At 47.2% G+C, this 25,104-nt stretch overlaps 1 protein-coding gene across 1 annotated transcript in view; it reads right to left on the bottom strand.

Annotated features, from left to right (window-relative positions):
* The window catches only part of ksr2 (kinase suppressor of ras 2), a 93,912-nt gene that overhangs the window by 38,626 nt on the left and 30,182 nt on the right, over window positions 1-25,104 (bottom strand). Inside the window, exons 4-6 of the mRNA XM_048995756.1 lie at window positions 12,877-12,912; window positions 12,133-12,637; window positions 2,124-2,299 (exon numbers count right to left, since the gene is read on the bottom strand). Coding sequence (XP_048851713.1) covers window positions 2,124-2,299; window positions 12,133-12,637; window positions 12,877-12,912 — 717 coding nt within the window. The remainder of the gene's footprint in view (window positions 1-2,123; window positions 2,300-12,132; window positions 12,638-12,876; window positions 12,913-25,104) is intronic.

The raw sequence follows: 25,104 nt of genomic DNA, 5'->3' as shown, positions 1-25,104 counted from the left end.
AAGATTATTAATTCATATCTTGATTCAAACAAAGCTGTTTTTGTTACTCATAGAGAGTAACAATAACATACAGTAGTTATAAATATCCAGCTACATGGCACGTCCTTGTTCCCAAATATGACACAGCAGACGGGGGAAGACGGGTGTCATTCCAAGGGCCGCTAACAAAGTACTACTTCTCGCCTGGCAGGAATACCCAGCATGCAACAGGCCAGATGGAATCCGTAACGCAGAAAAGGGCTCCTGCAACACTCGGACTCCGCCTGTGCTTTCCTCCCAAGCTTCTGTGTTCATTAAGTGTCATTAGACCTCAGTAAGTCAGTATTACAAGCTGGTGGAAAAAAAGCAATAAAGAGCTCAAAATATTAAGAGTGTTGATGTTTTCCATGAGCAGACAGAGTGGAGATAAATTACAAGACGCAATGAGACAAATGAGGCCGGTAAATATGGCTTTGTCTCTCGGCAGGACCCTGGGCACAGGGCTCCTGCAGCTGGATAATGCCATTATCGACGCTGGTGCAACCCAATAAGATTATTTGGCTCCTTATGGAAGACGAGGCCTCATCCTAATCACTGTTTTCCTGGTCCAAACTAGCCTGGTGTCCCAAAAATACAACTCTGGAGGAACCCTGCCATCCAAAACCATAAGAACTCTGAAATGATGATCTAATTTTACACGAAAGATACACGTAATGCCCAGCAGCTATTTCCGCCTTGCCGTCAGCTGACTTCAGTGATTACATTTAGAACTTCCTAGAACTCTCATCGGTCTTTCTCAATCTGAGGTGCTACTTCAATGGATAGGTTCCTATTGCAGTAAAAATATAAATGTACAGTAAAGTCACCATCACACACATTCCATGCAGAATCCCCTTTCAGCATAATCATTGAAGTATAATTAACTGTTCTTGAGTCTTTTGTTTTATAAACTACTAAGCCTAGTGAATAATAATTTGCATTTACATGTGTATACACTAGTTTTCAGTCTTTCCTTAACTGGAGAAGGGCAAAATGAAAATGCTCCAGAGCTATGGATGTTCACACGTGGTTAATGACTAATGATTAAAGACCAGGGAGAATCCTCCGCTGCCCCCCCAAATATTTTTCACTGTGAGGATAATAAACAGTTAGACTACAATGAGAAAAACATTTAAAACAGAGAAAGAAATAAACAGAGGAGACTAAGGCAATATTATGTACAATTTGATTGCTTTTTTTCCAAGTATGTTTCTACGTTTCTACCCATTTACGCGTATCATGGTATAACTAAGCTGCTTGTTTAAACACAAGCACATTTCGGAATACACAAAGCCGTAAATACTAACAGAAAATCACAAACACACCCATAGGAGAAACACTCAAAACAATACATGCACATACACAACCTCAAACGGCACAGGGAACCACTAACTCAGCAAAACAAAGAAAAACACACTACCACAAAGGGCACAGAAAGTAACCAATAGAGAGTCACACACACATACACACAGAGTCATTCAGAAAGGCACACAGAGGCACGCAGCCACACACCCAAATGTGTCATCCCAGATTCATGACAGATTCAATGAACCATGTGCTACCAGCTTCCGGAATGACTACTAGGGGAGCGTGAGCAGGATACAAGCAGTTACCATACACATTCCGAGAACAAGGTAAAGGCAGGCCGCTGAATTAGGCTCTATTAGTCAGAGCCATGGGCCATTTAAAGCTTCCATCTGCACCCAATATTTCATCTTGCTTTTCAACATTCCCTCAGGCATTCCGAGTCACACCGTTTGGCTCTAACTCTAGGCCAACGAGACATTTATGGCTTCCAGGGCACCGGCAAGTGAGGAAGCATTTATGCACCCGCATGTCTCCAGGCCTCGGCAGTGGCGGGTATCATGAACCGCATTTCGCCTGTACCACCAGGGGGCGCCGGAGGACATCATCACAGCTGAGGAGGTACGAGGGGCCCGAGAGATGTTACCATCACATGCATGGGGTTACAGATGTGGGTTTAGGGTTCTGGTGTCTCACAAGCCCCACTCGCGAGCTGGCACCAACTCCGGAGTGCGACTGATTTAGAATGCACCCGATGTCTATAAATAATTGCAGGCATCTGATCACAATTTTGCACTCACTTGCAGAGAAAGTGGTGTCACTGTGAACGGGAGGAGTAGACGGGAGGAAGGAGGGGAAGAAGAAGGAGCGAAGCGTGCGCTCGGTGTGGAGGGGCGAGCGCTGCGAGGGGATGTTCTCGCAGCTCCCCACTGTGCTCTGAATCTTCAGGTTCAAGGGCTTGTTCTTCTTCTTTGCTCTGGAACACAAACAGAAACCACAGGGGAAACCATGACACCGTATTGCTAACAAAGTTTTAGGAAGCAAAATACACTGGATGGCATTTGATTTGAGGAATTCTACTGCTAACAGAGAGAAGAACCCAAAATTCACTAATTAGTGAATCTTTGGTGTTCACCAAAGTACCATCCTTGAGTCTTCTCTATTCCAAATTATTTCTCAGTTTAGTCTAAAAGTTGGACCTAAAAGTTTTATATACTGTATACAACCATGGAAAAAATTAAGAGACCTCAGCACAATTTTTGTTCTCAATTCACTCATTTCTCAATTTATGGGTGTGCTTCTGTGAATAATGTATGTATTCTTTTGCAAACTGCAGCCTGGTTCTTCTCTGTTTCCCATTAATGAAGGGCTTCTTCTTTGCTTTATGGGACTTCAGTCCTGCTTTTAGGAGCCTGATATGAGCTGTCTTAGCAGGACCCTTCACACCTGCACTTAATGTTTCCCTTTCTTTTTGATGTCATCCTACGATTCATGAGAAACTGTTAGATGAATTAGCGATCATCTTTGGCATTAGTCGCTTCTACCCTTTGCCTGGTTTCTGGTCGTTCCCAGTGTCTCCTGCTTCACCTCATTCTTGTTTACTGCTGTCTAAGAGATTTTGAACATGGAAACAACCTGCTGCTCAGTGTAGCCTTCTGCCAGCAGAACCCCGATTAAACCAGCAATTAAAATTGCAGATTTGTTTAAAAATATGCACATAAACTTTGTTTTATAAACTCCATAACCTGTTCTCTTTTTTCTATATTCTGTGCCTGTTTTGACTGATTTTCATCATATTCTAACTAACACTGCCATGTCCTATCTGACCACTTCTGATACAAATTTGTTCAAGGGGTTCATGCTCACCACAGAATGATGCAGAAGGTCCTTCAGCGAGCACGTGTCCTGCACTCCCAACAAACATCTAGCAGAATCTTTTAAACAAAACAGAGCTTGGTTTTTTACCTCCCCTACCCCTTCTTTTACAATTTGCCCGCTTTTTTCAGTTCCAAGATGGCTGGCATGATGACTGGCACGATGACAAGATGACTTCGCCAGACAGCTCGTTTAAATACCAGTGTACTTTGCCCCTAGGATGTTCCCTCAACTGAATCATACAATTATGTTTTCAAGCGGCACGACTCGGTGCAAAAGCCAGAGATAATAAGGAAGGGAGCTTCGGGTTATCAGTTTTTCACCAAAGCCTTTGTTTGCAATTTAGATAACACGACATTATGCAAACCTCCAATTTTATTTGCTCCATTCATCTTTCTCCACGCATGTCTTTGCCCAGGGATGAATGAAGATGTAAAAGCCAGACCGTACCAGTATCATCCATTCCAAAATGGGCAAAAAGACGATACTGGGGTTCTTAAAAATACTGAATGTTTGTGTATCCAAGAAATAGCATCAAAACGGCAGCCTTTGGGCTACTGTCATGGACGCCGGTAGGACTTGAGGACGCCCACGCAGTTTGTGTGGTTCTTGCCGATGCTGGAACCTAACCTGAGAGTTTTTAAAGTGCCTGTCAGATGATACCCTTCTGGGGTTTGGTGACATGAAGAGGGAGGCTGGGTGCTTTGGAAACACACCATTAACTACTTTCCGATGTTACTGCTTCTTGCGACGATATAAAACTAACTTAATTACAAATTTAAGTAACTTGCAAGCGACTATAACGAAAATTATATAGCATTTAAACAAGGCAGTAATTGAATTTATCCTTCCTTAATCGTGGGGGGGTGCTCAGTCTAAACACTGAGTGTTGTGAGTGCCAGACTGAACAAAAATGTTCTACAACCGGGCCAGGAAGAGGCTCTCTAATCAGTGACAGAGGAGAGAGAACGGAGACCCGTCCTGCAAAGCTGACGCCACACCACATGGTTCTGAACTATGAGCAGAAACTCAAGAAAGAACCACAAGTTACCCAAGTTATATGCCTTCCACAGACCGGCTCAATGTGCAGGAATGCTTTTGATCCACGTGTTTCAGCATAAATATTAGCTTATTAGTTTTTGTGATGGCATTCTGGAATTCCGTTGAATGTGTATCTTTTTTTTCCAATAATTATCTTCCAGCACATTTCTTCAAAGCCACCAGCACATGGCTATATGTGAGGAATTTCAAAAAGGGAGGATAAAAATTCATAAGGGAGGATAGTTGTCCCCCCACCACAACCTTCTGTGCTCCCCCCCCCAGACTGCCAACCCCCCAAACACCGCACGCACACCCTGGTCATAAGCAGATTGACAGCATTAATCTACATATATTCCTCTAACCACACATAGTAAAAAATGCCTTCGCCTTCAAGCACACTAGGTGCACTGTTGCCATAGTGACCACACACGACCCTCAGACGGCAAGTAAGTGAATAAGACGTAGATTAAAGGTAACGGCGGCTCGCCAGTGGACCTGCTGAACATCAGAAGCCGCGCTAATGGAGGTCTGACAGCAAGCTTGCCACGCCACTTCTGACTTTTATAAGCTTTATCATGGCCGGGTGGGGGGGGGGTGTGGAGTAGCCTATTGCATTTTTTTTTCTTTCATAACTTGTGTTCTTACATCATTTCGTTTCATTTTCCGCAGACCCGTTAAATCAAACGATATTACCTGCTGTTATGTCTGTCTGTGGCGTTGTTATTCCTTTCACTGCTTCAAATCAAGTTTTAATGGTGTTTCTATATCGCCGTTAAGGGCTCTGGGGTATCCGTGCTCGGAAAGGTGCTGTAAAAATGATGTGAATTAGCAGGCCCCGGTATGCCACATGTGAAGGAAACCCTGAAGATCTCGCCGCCGAGTCTGACTGTATCACAGCCACAGTACTGGGACGATTCCCTCTGTCGTCTCGGTTTCATCACTGTTTTTACGTAATGCAGAAGTTGTTTACTTCATGTGTTTCAAAATTAACATTAGTGGTTCCCTCCCTCATCCCTCCAAATTCAAACAGAAGTAAGACTCTCAAAGAATTAAAACATTTTCTAGACAATTTTTATATATTCATATTTTTACATATTTATCGAGTCCTCCGGCACTATGTAAATAAAGATGTTTGTGCTCCTTTGCTGAGCATCACTTCAAAATACCTTTATTTTAATTTGTGTATTTTTAAAAAGGCTTGGTGAATGCTAGCTTTATTTGAAGCATATTTATTCCAACAAGCACTGTCTGATCTTCGCCCGTGTATGGATAATGAAGATGCTTTCAGGATAACTGACGGAGCTGGCATGTGCGTGCGTGCGTGTGGGGTGGGGAGGGAGGGGGGGGGGGTCTGATTTATTTGTCAGATCACAACCTGTTGACGAGCTCTGGGAAATATCAAATTCCGGAGCTATTCCTCTCCGCCAGCCGCCTTCCGCTTTTTAAGTGGCTGTCACCAGCCTTACACGTATTTCCTTTGCGCAAACAGTGAATCCCTAGGGAGCCCTTCCGACGCCAGCGATGTCACCTGGGCGCCCAGACACCCTCCACCAGCAGCGAGAGGGCGAGGAGGTGACGTGACTGGGGGAGCAGTCGGCAGGTCTTAGGGTCATCACCAAACGTCCTGAGATGGTGCTATTAACAGCTTGAAGAGGCACCTCTAAAGGGCCCTGGCTATTCAAATTCACACCTGCCATACTAAAAAAAAAACAGAAAATCTCAGAGCAATTACCCTGAGAGCAGCTAAGGTTTTAAATAAATAAATGTAAGGCACTCACTATAAATGGCAGACTGATGCACACTATGTCTGCCTTGCAGAGACGCTGTGCATCTTTAATGCAGAAAATTACTAAAGCAAGGTCCAAAACTCTGAAACAGGGTCTTATTCTGCCTGACACCAGCACAGTTTAAAGCATCCCACCTTTCCATCCCTGGAGATCCGTGAAGACACACTCATCAGAAACACTGCTTGTCTTTTTCCCATAGGCGCCTTCTAACTAAAATCTAAATTCGCCAGCTGACCGGATCATGCTCCTGCCGAGGTTGTTCGGCTCCTCCGAGTAGCAGGCCACGACGGCTAGCTGAAGGTAAACGGTGTAAATGTGAGGACAGCGCGCATAAATTCAGGTATTAACATACCAGCAGAAACCGCAGCAAATAGGAAATGTGGGATTCAGAGCGATACAAGCTAGGCAGAGTCATTTTGCTGCTGTGGCTTGAGAATTGAGATTCTTCTTGTGCTACCTTCAAGCACTTTAGAAAAACTCAGCTAGCTAAAAGGACAGTGAACATCGGAATTATAAGCCACACAGAAGGATTGTTTTCTAAATAACGTTGAGAGTACATAGACACGCATTACTTCCCAATAGACCCATATCTTTACGTAAGGTGATTTGCCTGGTGTTGGGCAGGCCCTGCTGTGAAATCAAGAGAGCAGACTCACAGACACCGACTGGAATGGAACATCCGCTGGGATGTGGCAAAAGACCCTGATCTAGCTCAATCTCCCCCCACCCAACCCACCGCTTCTTGGGTCATACTCTTGACCTGCTCTGCCCCTCTGCTCCCCACAAATCCATCAATACCCACACCTAATAAATCAATTATGCACGGCCAATCGGTATCATTCCAGCGGGCAAAGCTGCACACGGCCGGGAGCTCATATAAATTCATAATCATGACTTCAATTTCACAAACTCCTCGGAGGAGCTCGGCTGCTTATTAGAGCAGATGGACTGTGTCAGGAATTAGCTTCTCCGCCGCTCGCGTTGACACCCCTTTAACCTGAGTCGTCATTAATGGCAGAGTGGCCGAGACGCGATTAACATTCCCTGAGAGTAACACGTGGACACGCACACGCACGCAAACATACAATGTTACATTCCCTGACAATGAAAGTAACCCTTATTTATGATGCTACCTGATTGAAGGCACACCGGAACATTTGTCTGGAGACGGTCGATCAATAATCTGATTAAATGAATTCTTCAAATATACCCCTAGTTGTTTCCTCACTGAGGCCCTGTGTCCCCTTGCAGGATCTCTGGAGGGTTTATGCCCTCCGGACACATTCATTTCAGATCCCCGAGGAAAATGTAAACACAAACTCTATTGACTGGTTCCAGTAATTCTATTACCATAAATAACCAGTCAAAGATGTTTCATACAAAGCATGTTTACTCTGTTATATTGAGTGATCTGGAAAACTCCCTTCACAAGCATCTGCGGCATGAATGATTTATAGAGATGGCAATGATTTCCACTGTATAGCCATTTCAATTAGAAGCTAAAAAGAGCAACCGGTAGACCCTCATTTGTAATATTTACTGATGGTCTCACAAACCATATTGAAAGTGGCCCTGGATGAAAGGCTTTCCTTCTGCTGAAAGACCATTTAACACTGCACTTTCAAAAAGTCAGTTCTTCTCATCTCACAAAAGGTAAACAGGCATGATGAGGACATCCAGAGAACGTTCAAAGAACTCAATTCTCACTAGAAACCCTTATAAAAAATATTTTTTTTTCATCAGGTTCCTCACAAACAGAAGCAAAAATGTGGTCTGGCCCTTTTTCTTAAGGGAGGAAAAAAACTGTAAAAACTAGAAAACATCTCAAAATCAATAAATAAACCATGAGCAGCTACACAAAAACATTTATGACAATGGCGCCTTTGAGAGAGAGAGAGTACAGGCACTGTAATCAAGCTAAACCTTCAAGCTGCCATCGGAGTAGATGCCAATATCATCCTTCAGGTGGCTGTTGGTGAAACCGTCCTCAAAGGAAGCAGAGAGCTGGCGAATCTTTCCAAGCCTCCCCTGCATTGCCACACCAGAGCCGAGTGATTCACTGGCAAATATCAAATTCAATAACAGAATCCTTCACATTCATATCACCAAGAAAGCTATTAAAGACAAAGGGGACTTTCATAAGGCATTATCAGAGACATGAGTCTTCTCACAGAGATTCAATCCGAAACGCTCTTCGAAGGCCCAGAGGGACGGCACTGACACCAGTAAGTGCGTAAGAGACTCCCTCTCCTGTATTAGCATGTTGATCCACATTAGCATACCAAATGAGCTTCATTAATTATCGCTCAAGCTGAGAGAGACACTTGCCTGAATAGGCGAGGGTGGGATAGTACAACAAAACAAGCTAAATGAATGGCAGCCACTTTACTCTCATTCGCTACCAAGGTTTAAGCTATGTACTGCTCTGTGGCATGTGCACAATCTACAGTCCATGCGTCCTCCTCCCGAGAACCACGATCATCTACCACCCTACCAGTTTCCATTACTGTCCAGTCAAGGTTTGCCACTGCAACACTGTGTGTGATTAGCTAGTCATATCTGCAGAGCCATCTGTATTTCCTACATCTTGGGCATGTAATTCCCATGCCCTCCCACCCCAGACTAGGCTAAATGTTGTTGTTACATAAATTTCAAAATCTGTGGCCATGGCAAAATACAAAACAGATGGTGAAAATATCCCCTCGAAAGTAGAACCTTTAATTCTGGCATTGGTCGTCATCGTCAGCCACCCTTATGCGCAGTTATGTTATGTGTAGGCTGTAATTCTACATGAGCCGAACGACTGTTTTCCCCAGCAGACAGAGGAAGTGAAGAGGACTGACATTTGCATACAAACAGAAATGCAGACCGACTGACGCTATTCCAAACCATCGACGGTGCAGTGAGAAGGGTACAGGTGACTAAGGTTTGGCCAGTAGACAGGTTGTCATCCAAAGAGAACCTTCCACAATCACTTCCCAGTCTGTCACAAACTAATCTGAAACTCTACTACTTTTCAGTTAATTGTCTGATCCAGAAAGCACCTTGTTTGTGTTTCAGTTATTAACCTGAAGGACAGTTAATTTAGAATGTTTGCACGTGCCGTTTATTTTGTACTGTCTATAGCAGTGTTTCCAAAACCGGTCCTTGGGGAGCCCAAGACGGTCCACGTACTGGCTCCCCCCTGGCAGACCGTCTGGGGGGGGGGGGGGGGGGGGTCCCCGAGGACCAGTTTGAAAAACACTGGTCTACAGTCTCGCTGCGAAAGTCTGTCATAGCCAAAGCAATAGCTAGTTCTCACCTGGCCCTGACATGTGCTCGTGGAGTCCAAAGCAGGGTCAAGTGAGCAAGACCAACACCTTGAAGAGCAAAACAATTTTACAAGTGCTCCTAGCTGCAAAGAGCACAGAAACGATGACCCCAGGGACAATATATTTCGTTATGCTGGAAAAGAGGTGGTAAAATTGGGTTCCCTTATTAGGAAAGGGAAGCAAGGCACGCATAGGAGCTCGCTCCTCGTTTTACAGCTCAGACCTTTCATGTGCTGTGCCTTTCTGACGGTCCTTCGTTTGGAGAGACAAATGCATCGAACATGTGAATGCGGATGAACACCTGGTGGCCCTCAGAAAGCGCACCCTGTCTGCAGGGAAGATGCAGGCCACAGGTTAATTCTTAGTTATTCACACAGCCTGTAATTAAGGAAGCTTGGATGAGTCGGATTTGGGAGAAAGCCTATGTGCCAGTTCGGTCCCGATAGTACAGATACTCACACTAACGCCACAGCAATAACAGCATATAAAATAATTAGCATTATTACCTCCTGTCGTCATTGTTCGAATTGTTTTTCACATTTTCCAACTGACTTCCGTAGTTTTTTTTTTTGCTGTTTTCTCTTCTTTTTATGCTATCAGTACATGTTGTTTCTTCCGAGTTTCTTTAGATCCAAGCATAAATTTAAACCTTTTATCTTTCTCAAAGGTAATTGCACATAATAACCTCAAAATCTGCATGACATGTATTGGCATTAAATATTTTTGGCTTGCTTCATCTGTGAAAGACAGAGCAATAGGGAAGAAGAATTGTAAATATTATGCTGATATTCCTTTCTGAGAGAGGTGCGCCCAGCCATTCTTTGTCACATGTGAATGAGCATTGTAGACTGTGAATGTATTCATTATTGCTTTACAACAACAATGTATCAATGGGAAATATCGATCGTAGCATTAATGGTATCATTACAGATGTTAAACCGATCATTTTAGCGTCAGCCACTATTATCCATTCATTTTCCAAACCGCTTATCCTACTGGGTCGCGGGGGGTCCCGAGCCTATCCTGGAAGCAATGGGCACAAGGCAGGGAACAACCCAGGATGGGGGGCTAGCCCATCGCAGCAGCCACTATTAATGGGACACAATTTGCAGTTACATATGATTCTGAAATCAATAGTCTTGTCTTGGCTGTAATATCCTATACACCAGGTCTGCTCCCCAGGAAATGGAGAGAACAGAGAGGCTGAAATTTGCATGAGAAGAGAGGAATGGGGTCTCACTGATGCTGTTGTAAAGTAACTATGTTTAGAGGCTGAAAAAGACAGATGCCGTGATGAGAATGGTTTGGGTGAACGGTATGATGAGCGTGAGCTCCAGAATTAGCAAATAGCTTCCTGTCATCACGGCAAGAATCACCCGTTTGTGTGTATGTGAGTCAATGTTTGGTTTGGGATTTGTGTGTTGCTTTGCAGTTTTATATCACTCACATATCTGAAATTGTAGTTAAACCAAAATGTTTTTTAAATACTCAAGCACATAGTGTGCTAAGCAATGTCAATAAAACCAACTCTGCCTAATTTAACCTGTAGGCAACCACCAGATTGACCAGTGGCTATTCGGTTAAACTAAACCACTGTGGGTCTTTCCTGACTAACTAGCTAACCATAAAACCTGTCACTACGCGGATGATCTAGTGCACCCCCCCACCCGATTAGCTATGCGACATTTCCGGGGGTCCTCTTTGATTACAGCGTTCATCTCTGCATCTGCTCTGTGTCAGAGCCTTGGGACCGGTAATCGATGGCCTAATGGCAGATGATCCGTCCTGCTCCGCATGGCTTCCCGCTGCTGGCCGAGAACAACACAACGCAGATGGCCAGAGCAGGAGGCCGACTCACAACGGGAGCAACGCCGGGCTTCTGCCGCGTAACCGGATTACCGCCGCGGCTCCAACTCCTCTGGGACCCCCTTCCCGGCTACCTGTAGCATCCTCTGGTTACTGTTACACTAGACAGGGTAAATTGGATCATGGCTGCGCCAGGCGCGGCCGGCCGGCAGGAATTTGGGGTCTGGGCCTGTCCCCGTCCGAAGAGTTAAACGTTCATCTCTGACGATGGCCTCCAGGGCAAAGGCACCGTGATCCAATAAGAGAGATGAAGGAAACGGGTGCGACTGCAGTGGATAGAAGATGGAAGGCTGGGATGGCATGTTTAAATCCCCATTTAAGCATGGGCATCACTTTCTCTATTCATTTACCTGCGGGGATTATTTTCTGTAACCTGCTCCTTGTCTATGTTCATTGACTACATTGACTACTGGCTCTCACATCAAGTTCTAGTCCTTGGTGCTGGCTATCAGAGCCATTAATGGACAGGCACCCATCTGCTTTAAGATACTGAAGAAGACCTACATCCCATCTCACCATCTCTGACCAGCAAACTAGATCCCTCCACCTCCAGACGTTTCCCTCCAGAAACTGCTCATGCGTGAAGATGGTGGGATGAGCTCATCAGTTCCCCTCTTAACCATCAAGGTCCTTGCTGCGTTTGAAAGGTGCTGTAAAGCTCCAGTGCTACTTCCTTGTTACTGCACATTCATTGGAAGCTCAGCCTAGCTGCACTTATACCTAACTGGCCCTTTGACGGCTGTATCTCTGCAAAATTGATAAATGTGAATGTGATGCAATGCTTTGCTATGAGTGAATGACCCAGGGCACCTAAAAGCATGGCGTTCCCTGAGTGACTCGCACTCCACCTGCAGATGATCTGCTCCACGGTCAGTTTATAAGCAGCACCCGTGAGAATGTGGCCTGCGGGAAGGGACGGTCTGACTCACTTTGGCGTCTGGACATCTTCCATGCGGTTGCCCAGCTGGAACTCATGCGACTTGCTGCGGTGCAGCGCGGTGAAGCCGGGCAGGAGGTGGATGAGCTTGCGAGTGGAGGGCGGGGGCGTGCCGGGGGCCTTGCCCTTGTTTCTCCTCCTCGCAGGCGGCGTACCGGGGGGTGTCATGGTGTGCACCACCAGGGGCGTCCTCGGGGGCGTGTGGGGGAAGTGTCGCTGGCGCGGCGAGGGAGGCAGAGAGCGATGGCCGGTGTCCAGCACGGGGAAGAGAGCCGCATGTGCCTCCACCGTCAGCCGGTCCACGTGGCTGTAGGAGGGAGCCAGGGTCTGCGGGCTGGGGCTGAACGGCTGGCTGTATTTGGACTGGACCTTGGGGCTCTGGGAGAGCTGGAAACGCATCCACTGGCTGGGCTCCTGCGGGCAAGCGGGCGTGTTCTCCTTCCCCGATTCGGACGCGGGCCACTGGATCGCCCAGTCTTGCTTGGCCGGGCCACTTTCTGGGAGGGCCGGAAAAGAAAGTCGAGCAGGTCAGAAGGACGGGGGGGGGGGAGACAAAGCAGTAACGAGCAGCAGAGGGCCACGGGAACGCGGTGGCCATGGGCAGTGATGGGTGGCGGCCATGAAAACGGCGGCCTGGTACCGAGTGCGAGCTACGAAAGGGAGGGGGCGTGTGATGGTCAGTTGGGAGCAGATCACACCCGAGGGACGTGTTTGCTTGTGTGGCTGAATATCTCACCTCCATTATCGTGCAGCTTGTCATCTTCCAGTTGTTCTTAGAAAAAAACACAAACAAAAAGTTAGATTTAATGCTTTGAAAGAGGGGCAGCCTAAATAAAATAGTTCAAAATTATAATCCTTTTTGATGAAGCAAGTATATTACAGCACTGAATCAAATGTAAACATATTTGATATATATTAATAGTAAAGTTACACTGACATACCACTTCACTATATTACAGGCATAAGATACATAATTAACACATTGAATTTCCTGGCTGATTGCAGGTAGATTCATAAAAACACATAATAATTAATTAATCTGGAAGTCCTAGACTGCTCTCAGAAAATAGGATGATATCTGTGTGCAGGTGAAGGTCTCACAATGCAAGTCACAATTCAACACGGTGGCTCTTAATGCAGCCCCCCCCACCATGCCTAAACCCACTAATCAGCAGCTTTATAATTAGCTGACAAGTAAATCAGGTGTGTGGGCAGTAGAACATTGAGCACTGGGGTGGGAGTCACAAAAGTAACTGCATTACAGTCATATTTTATAGCTTCTTTAACAGAAAAAAAATGAGAGGGAATGGATTGATTTTGCATCTTGAGGCTGTTTTTTTCTTCCCTCATCTATCTTCTAACCAGTACAGGGATAAGGGGACTGGAGTCTGTCCCTGGCAGCATAGAGCACAAGGCAGGGACAGACTCCACACACACACACACACACACACACACACACACACACACACACACACACACACACACACCACAGCCAACTTCCAGATGCCAGTTCACCAAACCGCATGCCCTGCGTGTCCTTGAACTGCAGGCGCAAACTGGAGCATGCAGCGATTTCTCTGTGCGGCAGTGTCTTCTGTCAACAGTGGTCTGGATTTGTTACAGCTCTGTAAATTGCCGTCGACGCTGCAAAACCCTACATTTCAATAATGACGTCACATGGTGCTTCTACAAGGAGATGGGATGGGGTTCATTCAGACCCCAGGGTTTCAACACAAAATCAGTCAATGCACGTGTGATCTACCGCTCAGATTGACTAGTTATAAACCGATGATTTATTAACTAGCACTCTTTCACTATTCTGGTATGACTTCCGAAGCATTTACATCATATTCAAACAAAATATATCCATCCATCCATCCATCCATCCATCCATCCATCCATCCATCCATCCATCCATCCAAACCACTTATCCTACTGGGTCGCGGGGGGTCCAGAGCCTATCCCGGAAGCTATGGGCACGAGGCAAGGAACAACCCAGGAGGGGGGCCAGCCCATCGCAGGGCAGACTCACACACCATTCACTCACACATGTACTCCTATGGGCAGTTTAGCAACTCCAATTAGCCTCAGCATGTCCTTGGACTGTGAGGGGGAAACCAGAGTACCCAGAGGAAACCCCACGACGACATGGGGAGAACATGCAAACTCCACACACATGTGACCCAGGCGGAGACTCGAACCCGGGTCCCAGAGGTGTGAGGCAACAGTGCTAACCACTGCACCACCATGCTGCCCTACAAAACATATTATAAATACTTTATACAAGTGTATGTTGTCAGGCACATTGTTCAGAAGACCCAAACCCATTCCCTAAACATGAGTCTGGCACCTGTCTATATATTGGTGATGATTGTTACTGCTCACCATGTTACCACATTGTAATGCATAACAAGCATCCCTCCGCTGTGTGATTACAATCAGCGGCATGAACGGAGACATCGCCACCGGCATCACTAATGCATGTGAATGACAGGCAGGCAACAAAGTAATACACAAATCTGCAATTCCCAAAAGCAGTTTCTGGCCCTTAGCACGCTGCGTGGAAGAGCTGGGGCGGACGACCATACCACCAAAACAATATCTCTGTTCTTCCTCAAACGAAACTCATCAGGGTTGAAAATGAACAAACCTGCAGTCACTGGCATTCCCGTGTGTACGGAAGATTCAGGCCAAACAACGTAACCCATTCTGGATGGCATGTCAGAAGCTGTCCTGGTAAACATCACTACCTGACCTAATAGAGGAAAAGCTGACAGCCGCTTTCAATTTCCCTTCAAACAACATTTAGCACCTACCTTCCTGACCTGGAAGATGTCAGCTTGCCCCGGAGTGTTGGGCAGCTGTCTGGCCCGGCACCAACTCACTTTGGTGTTCTTCCATCCACCTGTATCTGCTTAATAAGTTTTTCTTTTCTTGTATCAGTTGTGTTTCTATAATGCCAGCTGTTCTATCTGTCTGTGCTACCATTCCTGTGATTACAGTTTCAAATGCACCTGCAGCATTGTTTCTAAACCATTGAGTGCATTGGGGTCATTGTAGGGTCATTGTATCAAAGTCAAATTGGGTATAAAAGCTCATCAATCACAGAATCTAATGCTGCAATCACATTTTTACCCTAGTGTACCCAGCCCTCCCCAACACACACACATATTGTATGAATCAATTCAAGTCTTACTTGGGCATTTCTTAGAGAGTGAAAATGGAATAGTATTGAGCCAGTGAGTGAGTGAACAGTGACTCTGGCCATCCTATGCCTCGACAGCTGCCCCGATCTCGGGTTCCACCTGGGGTTTCTCTGAGAACCAACCCTCACCCTGAAGGTTTCCGCATACTAACTGCTGCCTCTGTTCATTTACTGGCTATAAGGGATTGACATAATTAAATATCTTAAAATCCAGGAGGGAGAGGCACTATGAAGTGGGCAGGGGATTCTGGGAGTCCTTCAAGAAGGACCTTCCTAGCAGCACTCCCTCCCAGCCAGCCCGTGCACCCGGGGGCGTGAGTGGGCAGGCTGGGGGGGCTTGAGTGCTGCAGGTCTCCTGAACTGTGTGCTCAAAATGTGCAGCTTTTAATTAGTGACACAGGCTACTTATTGGGACGTGGGGGTTTTGGAGTGCTCACTTGAAAGCCCCAAGGCAAACGACTCCACCATCACGTGGATTCAAGAGAAACTTTCTTTGCGAACTCGGCCATAAACGCCAGCCGACTATCAGACAGCCCTAAAGTCATGAGCAAGACTCGGATGTCTTCATCTACCACAGTGACATTTCAGTGGTATTTACAGTTAGCAGTAGGTTTACTGTTCTCCCACTCGGCAACATGCACCTGTGTTATAAGGAGGCATTTTTATAAAATGTTTTGTCAAGTTAAAATGCTTTTGCAATTTTTCTCAATTGCTTTGACACATTTCTCAAATTGCAATTACATCTGCAAAACAATGAGTGTGATCCCTACACCATAATGTCACTTCTGCACAGCAGAAAATCATTTCTCATGGTTTCACACAAATTTCCAAATGTTTTAGCACATGTATGCAAACAATCTTGAGCAATTCTTACCATTTAACATATTCTTCAGTTGCTTAAGTATACTACTTCAAAATAGCTTATGTAGCTTCGCAGTGAAATAATTTTACATTCAAAATACTCTATATATATGTGTGTGTGTGTGTGTGTGTCATTTTAGTCACCACATGCAAAATAGTTCACCAAACTTTTAGAATGATTCAAGAATATATTTCATAAATTGCAGTCATACAACATTGTTGTGTTTTTGGATCCAGCAAAACATGATTTTTTTGCCATTTTTTTGTTGCACTGGCGTCATACAGTGATGTGAGTTTTTTGTTCACTATTGTACTGTGTCTTGAGATCTGAAATATGCATGTGTTCTCCAGTGAACTTCACATACTGTAATGTAGAGCCATTCAATAAAACTGGTGTGTGACAGGAATAAGTATCAGAAGAACGATCAGTCAGCGACAATGAGTAAGTGGGAACTGACTATCATTCAGAATTACAGAGCTCAGGAGCATACTTACCCTGACATACTGACAATATATCTAAGCATTTTGACTCTCATGGTTAAAACAATGTTGATTGTACTTTTCATATCAGCGACTATAAGTCATTGATCAAATTATTTGCTTTTCAAACATTGATTGTTTTTTTGAGTTATATGGCCTTTTGCAGCTTAAACGTAAACTGTTTTACAAAATGTCCTTATAATTGTGAGAATGTTAAGTATGTTTCCTGAATTGTGTCAAAGCAATTGAGTAAAACTGTACCAGTGAACTTTTCATACTGTAATGCTAAGTCTCGTATCCTGTGTAATGTTGAAACTGGAGTTTTTTGCAGACATATGTATCAAGTATCAGTCAGTAACATGGAGAAACCTTCACTGGAGAAACCGGAAACCTTCACTGGAGAAACCAGGAAACCTTCACTGGAGAAACCAAAAACCTTCACTGGAGAAACCAGGAAACCTTCACTGGAGAAAGCAGGAAACCTTCACTTCATTCAGCATCGTGGAGCTCGCGGATGTACTTATGCTGACATTTTGACAAAAAGCATTTTCACTGTTATGGTCAAAACTATTCTGACAGTACTTTCATTTTAATGGCACTGACTAATTCACTGATGGAATGATTTGCTTCTGAGACATGAGTTTGTTGAGTTACAGCCTTTTGCAGCTTAACCATACTGCTGTGCTGTATGCAAAATTGATGTATGGGATACTTTTATAGTTATGAGAATGTTAAGTAATATGCCAAAGCAATCAAGAAGATATAAACAAAGAAATTAGAATTACTCCTGTACAGTACATTCATATCTTCAAATATTTGTGGTAATAATTAAAAATATTTTATGCATGTTATATGAACTATGATATCTGTTTTTAAGACAGACAGATCTGATGGATGAATGGATGGATGGATTTATAGATGGATGGATAGACAGATAATCCCCTGTATCTCATCCAGATTGTGCTCCCACGTGACTCTCGGCCCCACACTCCATAGTGAGGTGTGAACATGCCTGTCAGCAGCAAGCCAAGGAGGTCACAGCCCCCCCGCGTGGTTCATAAAAAGGACCCTTCCCACCCCGAGCACCGGCTACGATTATGGATATCAATGCAGCAAAGAGATTCATAGTTGCTCATTTTTAGCCTGATTAATGGTGAGAAAAGCCATCTATTCCCATTAATCTGCAACTCCGACTTCAGGTGGAATTCACGGTTCCAGAAGACCGGCTCGTAATGACAGCGGAATTACAGCAAATCTGATACTGTTGTTGCTGATTGGCAGCGGCGTGTCTCAGGGGGACTTAGCCGGACTGGCCAGTCTCGAGGATCATCTCAAAAAACATCTCCGAGTGGAGAATTCACGGCTGCCTTTTCCGTATGCTCCCTTAAAACTCAACGTCGCGTTAGCGACGTTGCTAGCAAAGGCCCATCCTGTTCCCAAACCTTCATCACCAATCCGTACCATTCAGCACTATTCATTAATTGTTCTAAAATAAACCCAGTTACACATTCCTGAGACTCACAAGAACAGAGGCACAATGGACAGTCATGAAAAACTATATTTACTTAAGATAAGCTAATAAACTCAGGGTATTAGCTACCTCATTTAAAATGCAGTACGCCTGATATGTATTCAGCTTGGATTTTGGCCTGACAGCTTTTTACTCCAAAGACAGACAAACATCAATGGACTTTAGGATTCGTCAAGCTTTTGCTATTTTATTGGTTTTTTTTATAGCTGTAACGTGTCAGATCAGACTAACAAGTGAGCCGTCGCTGTTGTGTCTGTGTGCCGTGGGCGACGCCGGCCACCGATATCCTCTCGGAGGCTGCGACGCGGCTTCCCGTGACACGGGATCCTTTTGTCGGGTCTAACCTGGAGGTACTGGCATTGATAATTAGGAAGCGAAAGCTGAGTGACACACCCTGGCGCAGCTGAGGCAGGTATTTGAACCCTGGATGGTTAATGTTGCTGCTGTATGATCACTGACCCATCTGACCAGAGGCAGGCAGTCGCTGTTTCTCCATATGCCAGCATTGCTTAGCATGACTCAAACCTGATATGCGAGCATTAAGAGAGAACCCCCCCCCCCAACTAACGTGTTTCAGATGATAAATGATCCTCAGTGCCCACGCGGAGACTGCCACCCCCGCATCCCGCGCTGCGTGGTGAGTAATGCCCCATGCACCTACACACACCAGCTCCTTTTAATTAGCTGCGTTCTCCGTTCTCTCACCCCATGCTTGCCTCGCCTTCGAGATGCTTCCGCGAGGCATGTTAGCACTTAGCGGACATGCCTGCCAAACATGCACCTGCAATTACCAGGCAGGCGAAGGATTCAGCGTGACATTCACGACCGCGTGAAACAAATAACTACATTATACGTAATATATCAGTGTAAAACTATGTTTACATGGCAATATATTTCCTTTATTTTAGTTTTATCATTCCTCAAAAATGTGTTCCGACTCCTGAGTGTCCCTCATCTGGGTTCCTCATGAGAGGGCCCATTCGTTGCTGTGACCCTCATTCCTGAACGATTATAGCAGAATTACATACGCGATGCATTTGACCCATAGCTGAGTGCTTGTTTTGAGACTTTATTATCTTTAATAGAGTAAAATGGTCTCACTAATTATTATGCTCCCTGTGACATCACACAAGGCTCTGCCAGGTGGATGCTATGAAAAGCATAAAATAACTGCAAAAAAGGACAGATGCAATTAATTATATAACCAGCTGGATTTTGTAATTGCATATCCGTCTGGTCACCTTATTTGTTCATATCCAAAAGCAGACTTTTGCAATCTAACGAAAGTGAACAACATATATTTCAGAGATGATCGTTAGTCTCAGATTTTACCAAAGAGTCTCTCCTCCGAGAGAAACATCGTCTCTGTCATGTCCCATGTTTGGATCCCCACATTAATTTGACAGGTTGTCGTTTCGGTTTCAAGGATGTTGAACCGAAGGACTCCCAAAGCAGAGGTTTTCAACCTAAAGTCTGCAGCACTTTATAATCACATATAATCACACATTAGCGGTGTGGGCTCCACTGTGGCCTGATTTCATTTTAGGGTCCCTGGTTTAAAAATGCTAAAAACCCCTGATCTAAATAACAGAATTTCGGAGAAACAGCCTCGTCCTACACGCATCTTCAAGGGTCAGTGTGAGATCTCAAGACGCCCAGCTTGATGCCTTCAAAGCATCAGCCATGGAGTGTCTACTCCGACAGGAAAGGCAGCCAAACCCACATGGAGGGTGTCAGTCAGATAAGCAGCATCTGCCGCCTCATGACTGATCCTCAGACCCCATAATTGTCAAAAACCCACATGACCACTCAGAGAATACTGTGAATTATGGTTAGTCACTAAGTTATAACCAGACAAAGATAAAAAGAGAGAGATGAGCTACATGGATGTGGCTAGCAAGTTGGGGACTACTAACTTATTCAAGTTGACTGGTTTCTTCATATTACCGTTGATTAAAGTGAAAAAGTAAGGGCAGACTTATGGTCTCTGAAATGTGACATTAATGCTAAAATATGTCAAAGAAGGTTTCTTTCTGAAGCAATTTCACTTTCATTCTGCATTCTACTGTGATTCCTGGTGGTTGATTTCCAAACATAAGTGCATCAGTAATGGAAAAACAATATTTGCTCATGTCTGTGATGTCATCAGCCAATAAAAGCCCAGGAACTGGGTCTACATCTACCGAACAACATTTCTGTAGCTCATGAAATACATTTGATATTTTGAATGATGAACAGTAATGTACAGGCAACAGCAAGAAAGTGAAGAGGACTTGGGAAGTGATAAATAATATTTTTTTTCTTTCCTTTTTATACTTCCCATTGTGAGGCACAACATAAGGGAAAGTCAGTAAAGAGAAAACCCACCTACATCCACGAACAATTTAACAGCTTTATGTCAATATGCTGCCATCTTCTGGCAGTTCCCGATAATTGCATGAACAAGAAATTCGGCGATCAAGAACTTATCAGAAAGTGTCTATCGCCCTCTAGTGTACACTTCTATGTAGTCTGTATTTTATTGAATGAGGCAAAAAAGATTTTGCCAAGGGTAACTTAGCAGCTGCTAGTCCTGCCTATCGTACCTGAAACCCACAGATCTATGAGAAAATACTGCAGTGTGTTTCAGTATATAAGGTATTATACAAGAAACATCTGCAGAGCATTAAAACTGTGACATTAGCATTAAAATGCGAATAGCAATCTTCAGCTGGGGGTCGTGCAACACTCCTCCGATGCAGGTAAAACAAAGAAAGGTGACATGGTTTACCTTTTTGCCAATTTCAACTAATTTTAAGAACTTTAATACTTCCAACAATGGACGTTTTGAAAAGAAAACAGATTACAGATTTAGTCTATGGATTTTTCATTGTTCTACATAAAGATTTCAGCGACATATAAAGAGCCCTGTGTCCTGTGAGGGACCGGCATCCCACCCAAAGCGTACCCCAGCCCTGTGTCCTGTGAGGGACCGGCATCCCACCCAGAGCGTACCCCAGCCCTGTGCCCTGTGAGGGACCGGCATCCCATCCAGAGCGTACCCCAGCCCTGTGCCCTGTGAGGGACCGGCATGCCATACAGAGCGTACCCCAGCCCTGTGTCCTCTGAGGGACCGGCATCCCATCCAGAGCGTACCCCAGCCCTGTGCCCTGTGAGGGACCGGCATCCCATCCAGAGCGTACCCCAGCCCTGTGTCCTGTAAGGGACCGGCATCCCATCCAGAGTGTACCCCAGCCCTGTGCCCTGTGAGGGACCGGCATCCCACCCCGAGCGTACCCCAGCCCTGTGCCCTGTGAGGGACCGGCATCCCATCCAGAGCGTACCCCAGCCCTGTGTCCTGTGAGGGACCGGCATCCCATCCAGAGCGTACCCCAGCCCTGTGCCCTGTGAGGGACCGGCATGCCACCCAGAGCGTACCCCAGCCCTGTGTCCTGTGAGGGACCGGCATCCCACCCAGAGCATACCCCAGCCCTGTGTCCTGTGAGGGACCGGCATCACATCCAGAGCGTACCCCAGCCCTGTGTCCTGTGAGGGACCGGCATCACATCTAGAGCGTACCCCAGCCCTGTGTCCTGTGAGGGACCGGCATCCCATCCAGAGCGTACCCCAGCCCTGTGTCCTGTGAGGGACCGGCATCACATCCAGAGCGTACCCCAGCCCTGTGTCCTGTGAGGGACCGGCATCCCACCCAGAGCGTACCCCAGCCCTGTGTCCTGTGAGGGACCGGCATCCCATCCAGAGCGTACCCCAGCCCTGTGTCCTGTGAGGGACCGGCATCCCACCCAGAGCGTACCCCAGCCCTGTGTCCTGTGAGGGACCGGCATCCCACCCAGAGCGTACCCCAGCCCTCTGCCCTGTGAGGGACCGGCATCCCACCCAGAGCGTACCCCAGCCCTGTGTCCTGTGAGGGACCGGCATCCCATCCAGAGCGTACCCCAGCCCTGTGTCCTGTGAGGGACCGGCATCCCACCCAGAGCGTACCCCAGCCCTGTGTCCTGTGAGGGACCGGCATCCCATCCAGAGCGTACCCCAGCCCTGTGTCCTGTGAGGGACCGGCATCCCACCCAGAGCGTACCCCAGCCCTGTGTCCTGTGAGGGACCGGCATCCCATCCAGAGCGTACCCCAGCCCTGTGTCCTGTGAGGGACCGGCATCCCACCCAGAGCGTACCCCAGCCCTCTGCCCTGTGAGGGACCGGCATCCCACCCAGAGCGTACCCCAGCCCTCTGCCCTGTGAGGGACCGGCATCCCACCCAGAGCGTACCCCAGCCCTCTGCCCTGTGAGGGACCGGCATCCCACCCAGAGCGTACCCCAGCCCTGTGTCCTGTGAGGGACCGGCATCCCACCCAGAGCGTACCCCAGCCCTGTGTCCTGTGAGGGACCGGCATCCCACCCAGAGCGTACCCCAGCCCTGTGTCCTGTGAGGGACCGGCATCCCACCCAGATCGTACCCCAGCCCTGTGCCCTGTGAGGGACCGGCATCCCATCCAGAGCGTACCCCAGCCCTGTGCCCTGTGAGGGACCGGCATGCCATACAGAGCGTACCCCAGCCCTGTGTCCTCTGAGGGACCGGCATCCCATCCAGAGCGTACCCCAGCCCTGTGCCCTGTGAGGGACCGGCATCCCATCCAGAGCGTACCCCAGCCCTGTGTCCTGTAAGGGACCGGCATCCCATCCAGAGTGTACCCCAGCCCTGTGCCCTGTGAGGGACCGGCATCCCACCCCGAGCGTACCCCAGCCCTGTGCCCTGTGAGGGACCGGCATCCCATCCAGAGCGTACCCAAGCCCTGTGCCCTGTGAGGGACCGGCATGCCACCCAGAGCGTACCCCAGCCCTGTGTCCTGTGAGGGACCGGCATCCCACCCAGAGCATACCCCAGCCCTGTGTCCTGTGAGGGACCGGCATCACATCCAGAGCGTACCCCAGCCCTGTGTCCTGTGAGGGACCGGCATCACATCTAGAGCGTACCCCAGCCCTGTGTCCTGTGAGGGACCGGCATCCCATCCAGAGCGTACCCCAGCCCTGTGTCCTGTGAGGAACCGGCATCCCACCCAGAGTGTACCCCAGCCCTGTGTCCTGTGAGGGACCGGCATCACATCCAGAGCGTACCCCAGCCCTGTGTCCTGTGAGGGACCGGCATCCCACCCAGAGCATACCCCAGCCCTGTGTCCTGTGAGGGACCGGCATCACATCCAGAGCGTACCCCAGCCCTGTGTCCTGTGAGGGACCGGCATCACATCTAGAGCGTACCCCAGCCCTGTGTCCTGTGAGGGACCGGCATCCCATCCAGAGCGTACCCCAGCCCTGTGTCCTGTGAGGAACCGGCATCCCACCCAGAGTGTACCCCAGCCCTGTGTCCTGTGAGGGACCGGCATCACATCCAGAGCGTACCCCAGCCCTGTGTCCTGTGAGGGACCGGCATCCCACCCAGAGCGTACCCCAGCCCTGTGTCCTGTGAGGGACCGGCATCCCATCCAGAGCGTACCCCAGCCCTGTGTCCTGTGAGGGACCGGCATCCCACCCAGAGCGTACCCCAGCCCTCTGCCCTGTGAGGGACCGGCATCCCATCCAGAGCGTACCCCAGCCCTCTGCCCTGTGAGGGACCGGCATCTCACCCAGAGCGTACCCCAGCCCTCTGCCCTGTGAGGGACCGGCATCCCACCCAGAGCATACCCCAGCCCTGTGTCCTGTGAGGGACCGGCATCCCACCCAGAGCGTACCCCAGCCCTGTGTCCTGTGAGGGACCGGCATCCCACCCAGAGCGTACCCCAGCCCTGTGTCCTGTGAGGGACCGGCATCCCACCCAGAGCGTACCCCAGCCCTGTGTCCTGTGAGGGACCGGCATCCCACCCAGAGCGTACCCCAGCCCTGTGTCCTGTGAGGGACCGGCATCCCACCCAGAGCGTACCCCAGCCCTGTGTCCTGTGAGGGACCGGCATCCCATCCAGAGCGTACCCCAGCCCTGTGTCCTGTGAGGGACCGGCATCCCACCCAGAGCGTACCCCAGCCCTGTGTCCTGTGAGGGACCGGCATCCCACCCAGAGCGTACCCCAGCCCTGTGTCCTGTGAGGGACCGGCATCCCACCCAGAGCGTACCCCAGCCCTGCGCTTTCTGGCTCCTGGCCTTCCTACATGAAACATGATACAATGTTACAAATTCCCCCATATCTCACGTGAGCATCATATACTGAATTTGACTAAGTAACCTGCAAATCTAAATTTCAACAAAGACTGTGACAATGTATTACTAAAAAGATCATTTTACTTTGTCTCTAGAGCATAGGTAGGAAATACCCATTTGCTATTTACAGAGAATAAGAGTTGTCTATACATTCCAAAAACTTCACATTTATAGGAATATTCTAGGAAATGTCCCACATAGAAATGCTCAGTTTATCAACGGTAGTATATTTTAAGTGCCTAACCTTCTTCGAACACCTCACTCACGTGATGAATCTGTCTTTGCTCATAATTACATTTGCAGACTATTAAGGGGGGTTTTCCTGTAATCAAGTGTGAGCTCTGTGTGGGACCCAAGCGTTCAGGCTCTTGTAAGTATCCCACCAAGCTCTGCAATTAACACATAATCCACAGAGGGCAGCGAGAATCCAGCCAGCTGACAGCCCCTGACATATTTCTGAATTACAGATGATTCAGTCTGATTTTCTCTGCTTCCGTTCTTTGTACTTAATCCTCTTCTACTGAATATCTATGTGTATTTTAAGATCTGCAAAGTTTATTTGCACGTTAAATATAGTTAGAGGAAAAAAACATTAAAACCAGATTAATATTATTATGCCAAACATATACTGAAACACTAGACTGGTTATGTTCCTGGTTTTATGTCAAAAGCTTGTCAGGGGATCAGACATATGAGCAAATCAAAA

Source organism: Brienomyrus brachyistius, chromosome 2 (assembly GCF_023856365.1).
Source record: "Brienomyrus brachyistius isolate T26 chromosome 2, BBRACH_0.4, whole genome shotgun sequence".
NCBI classification, from domain to species: Eukaryota; Metazoa; Chordata; class Actinopteri; order Osteoglossiformes; family Mormyridae; genus Brienomyrus; species Brienomyrus brachyistius.
Note: the sequence above shows the minus strand (reverse complement) of the source record. Positions and strands in the feature narration are given on the sequence as shown.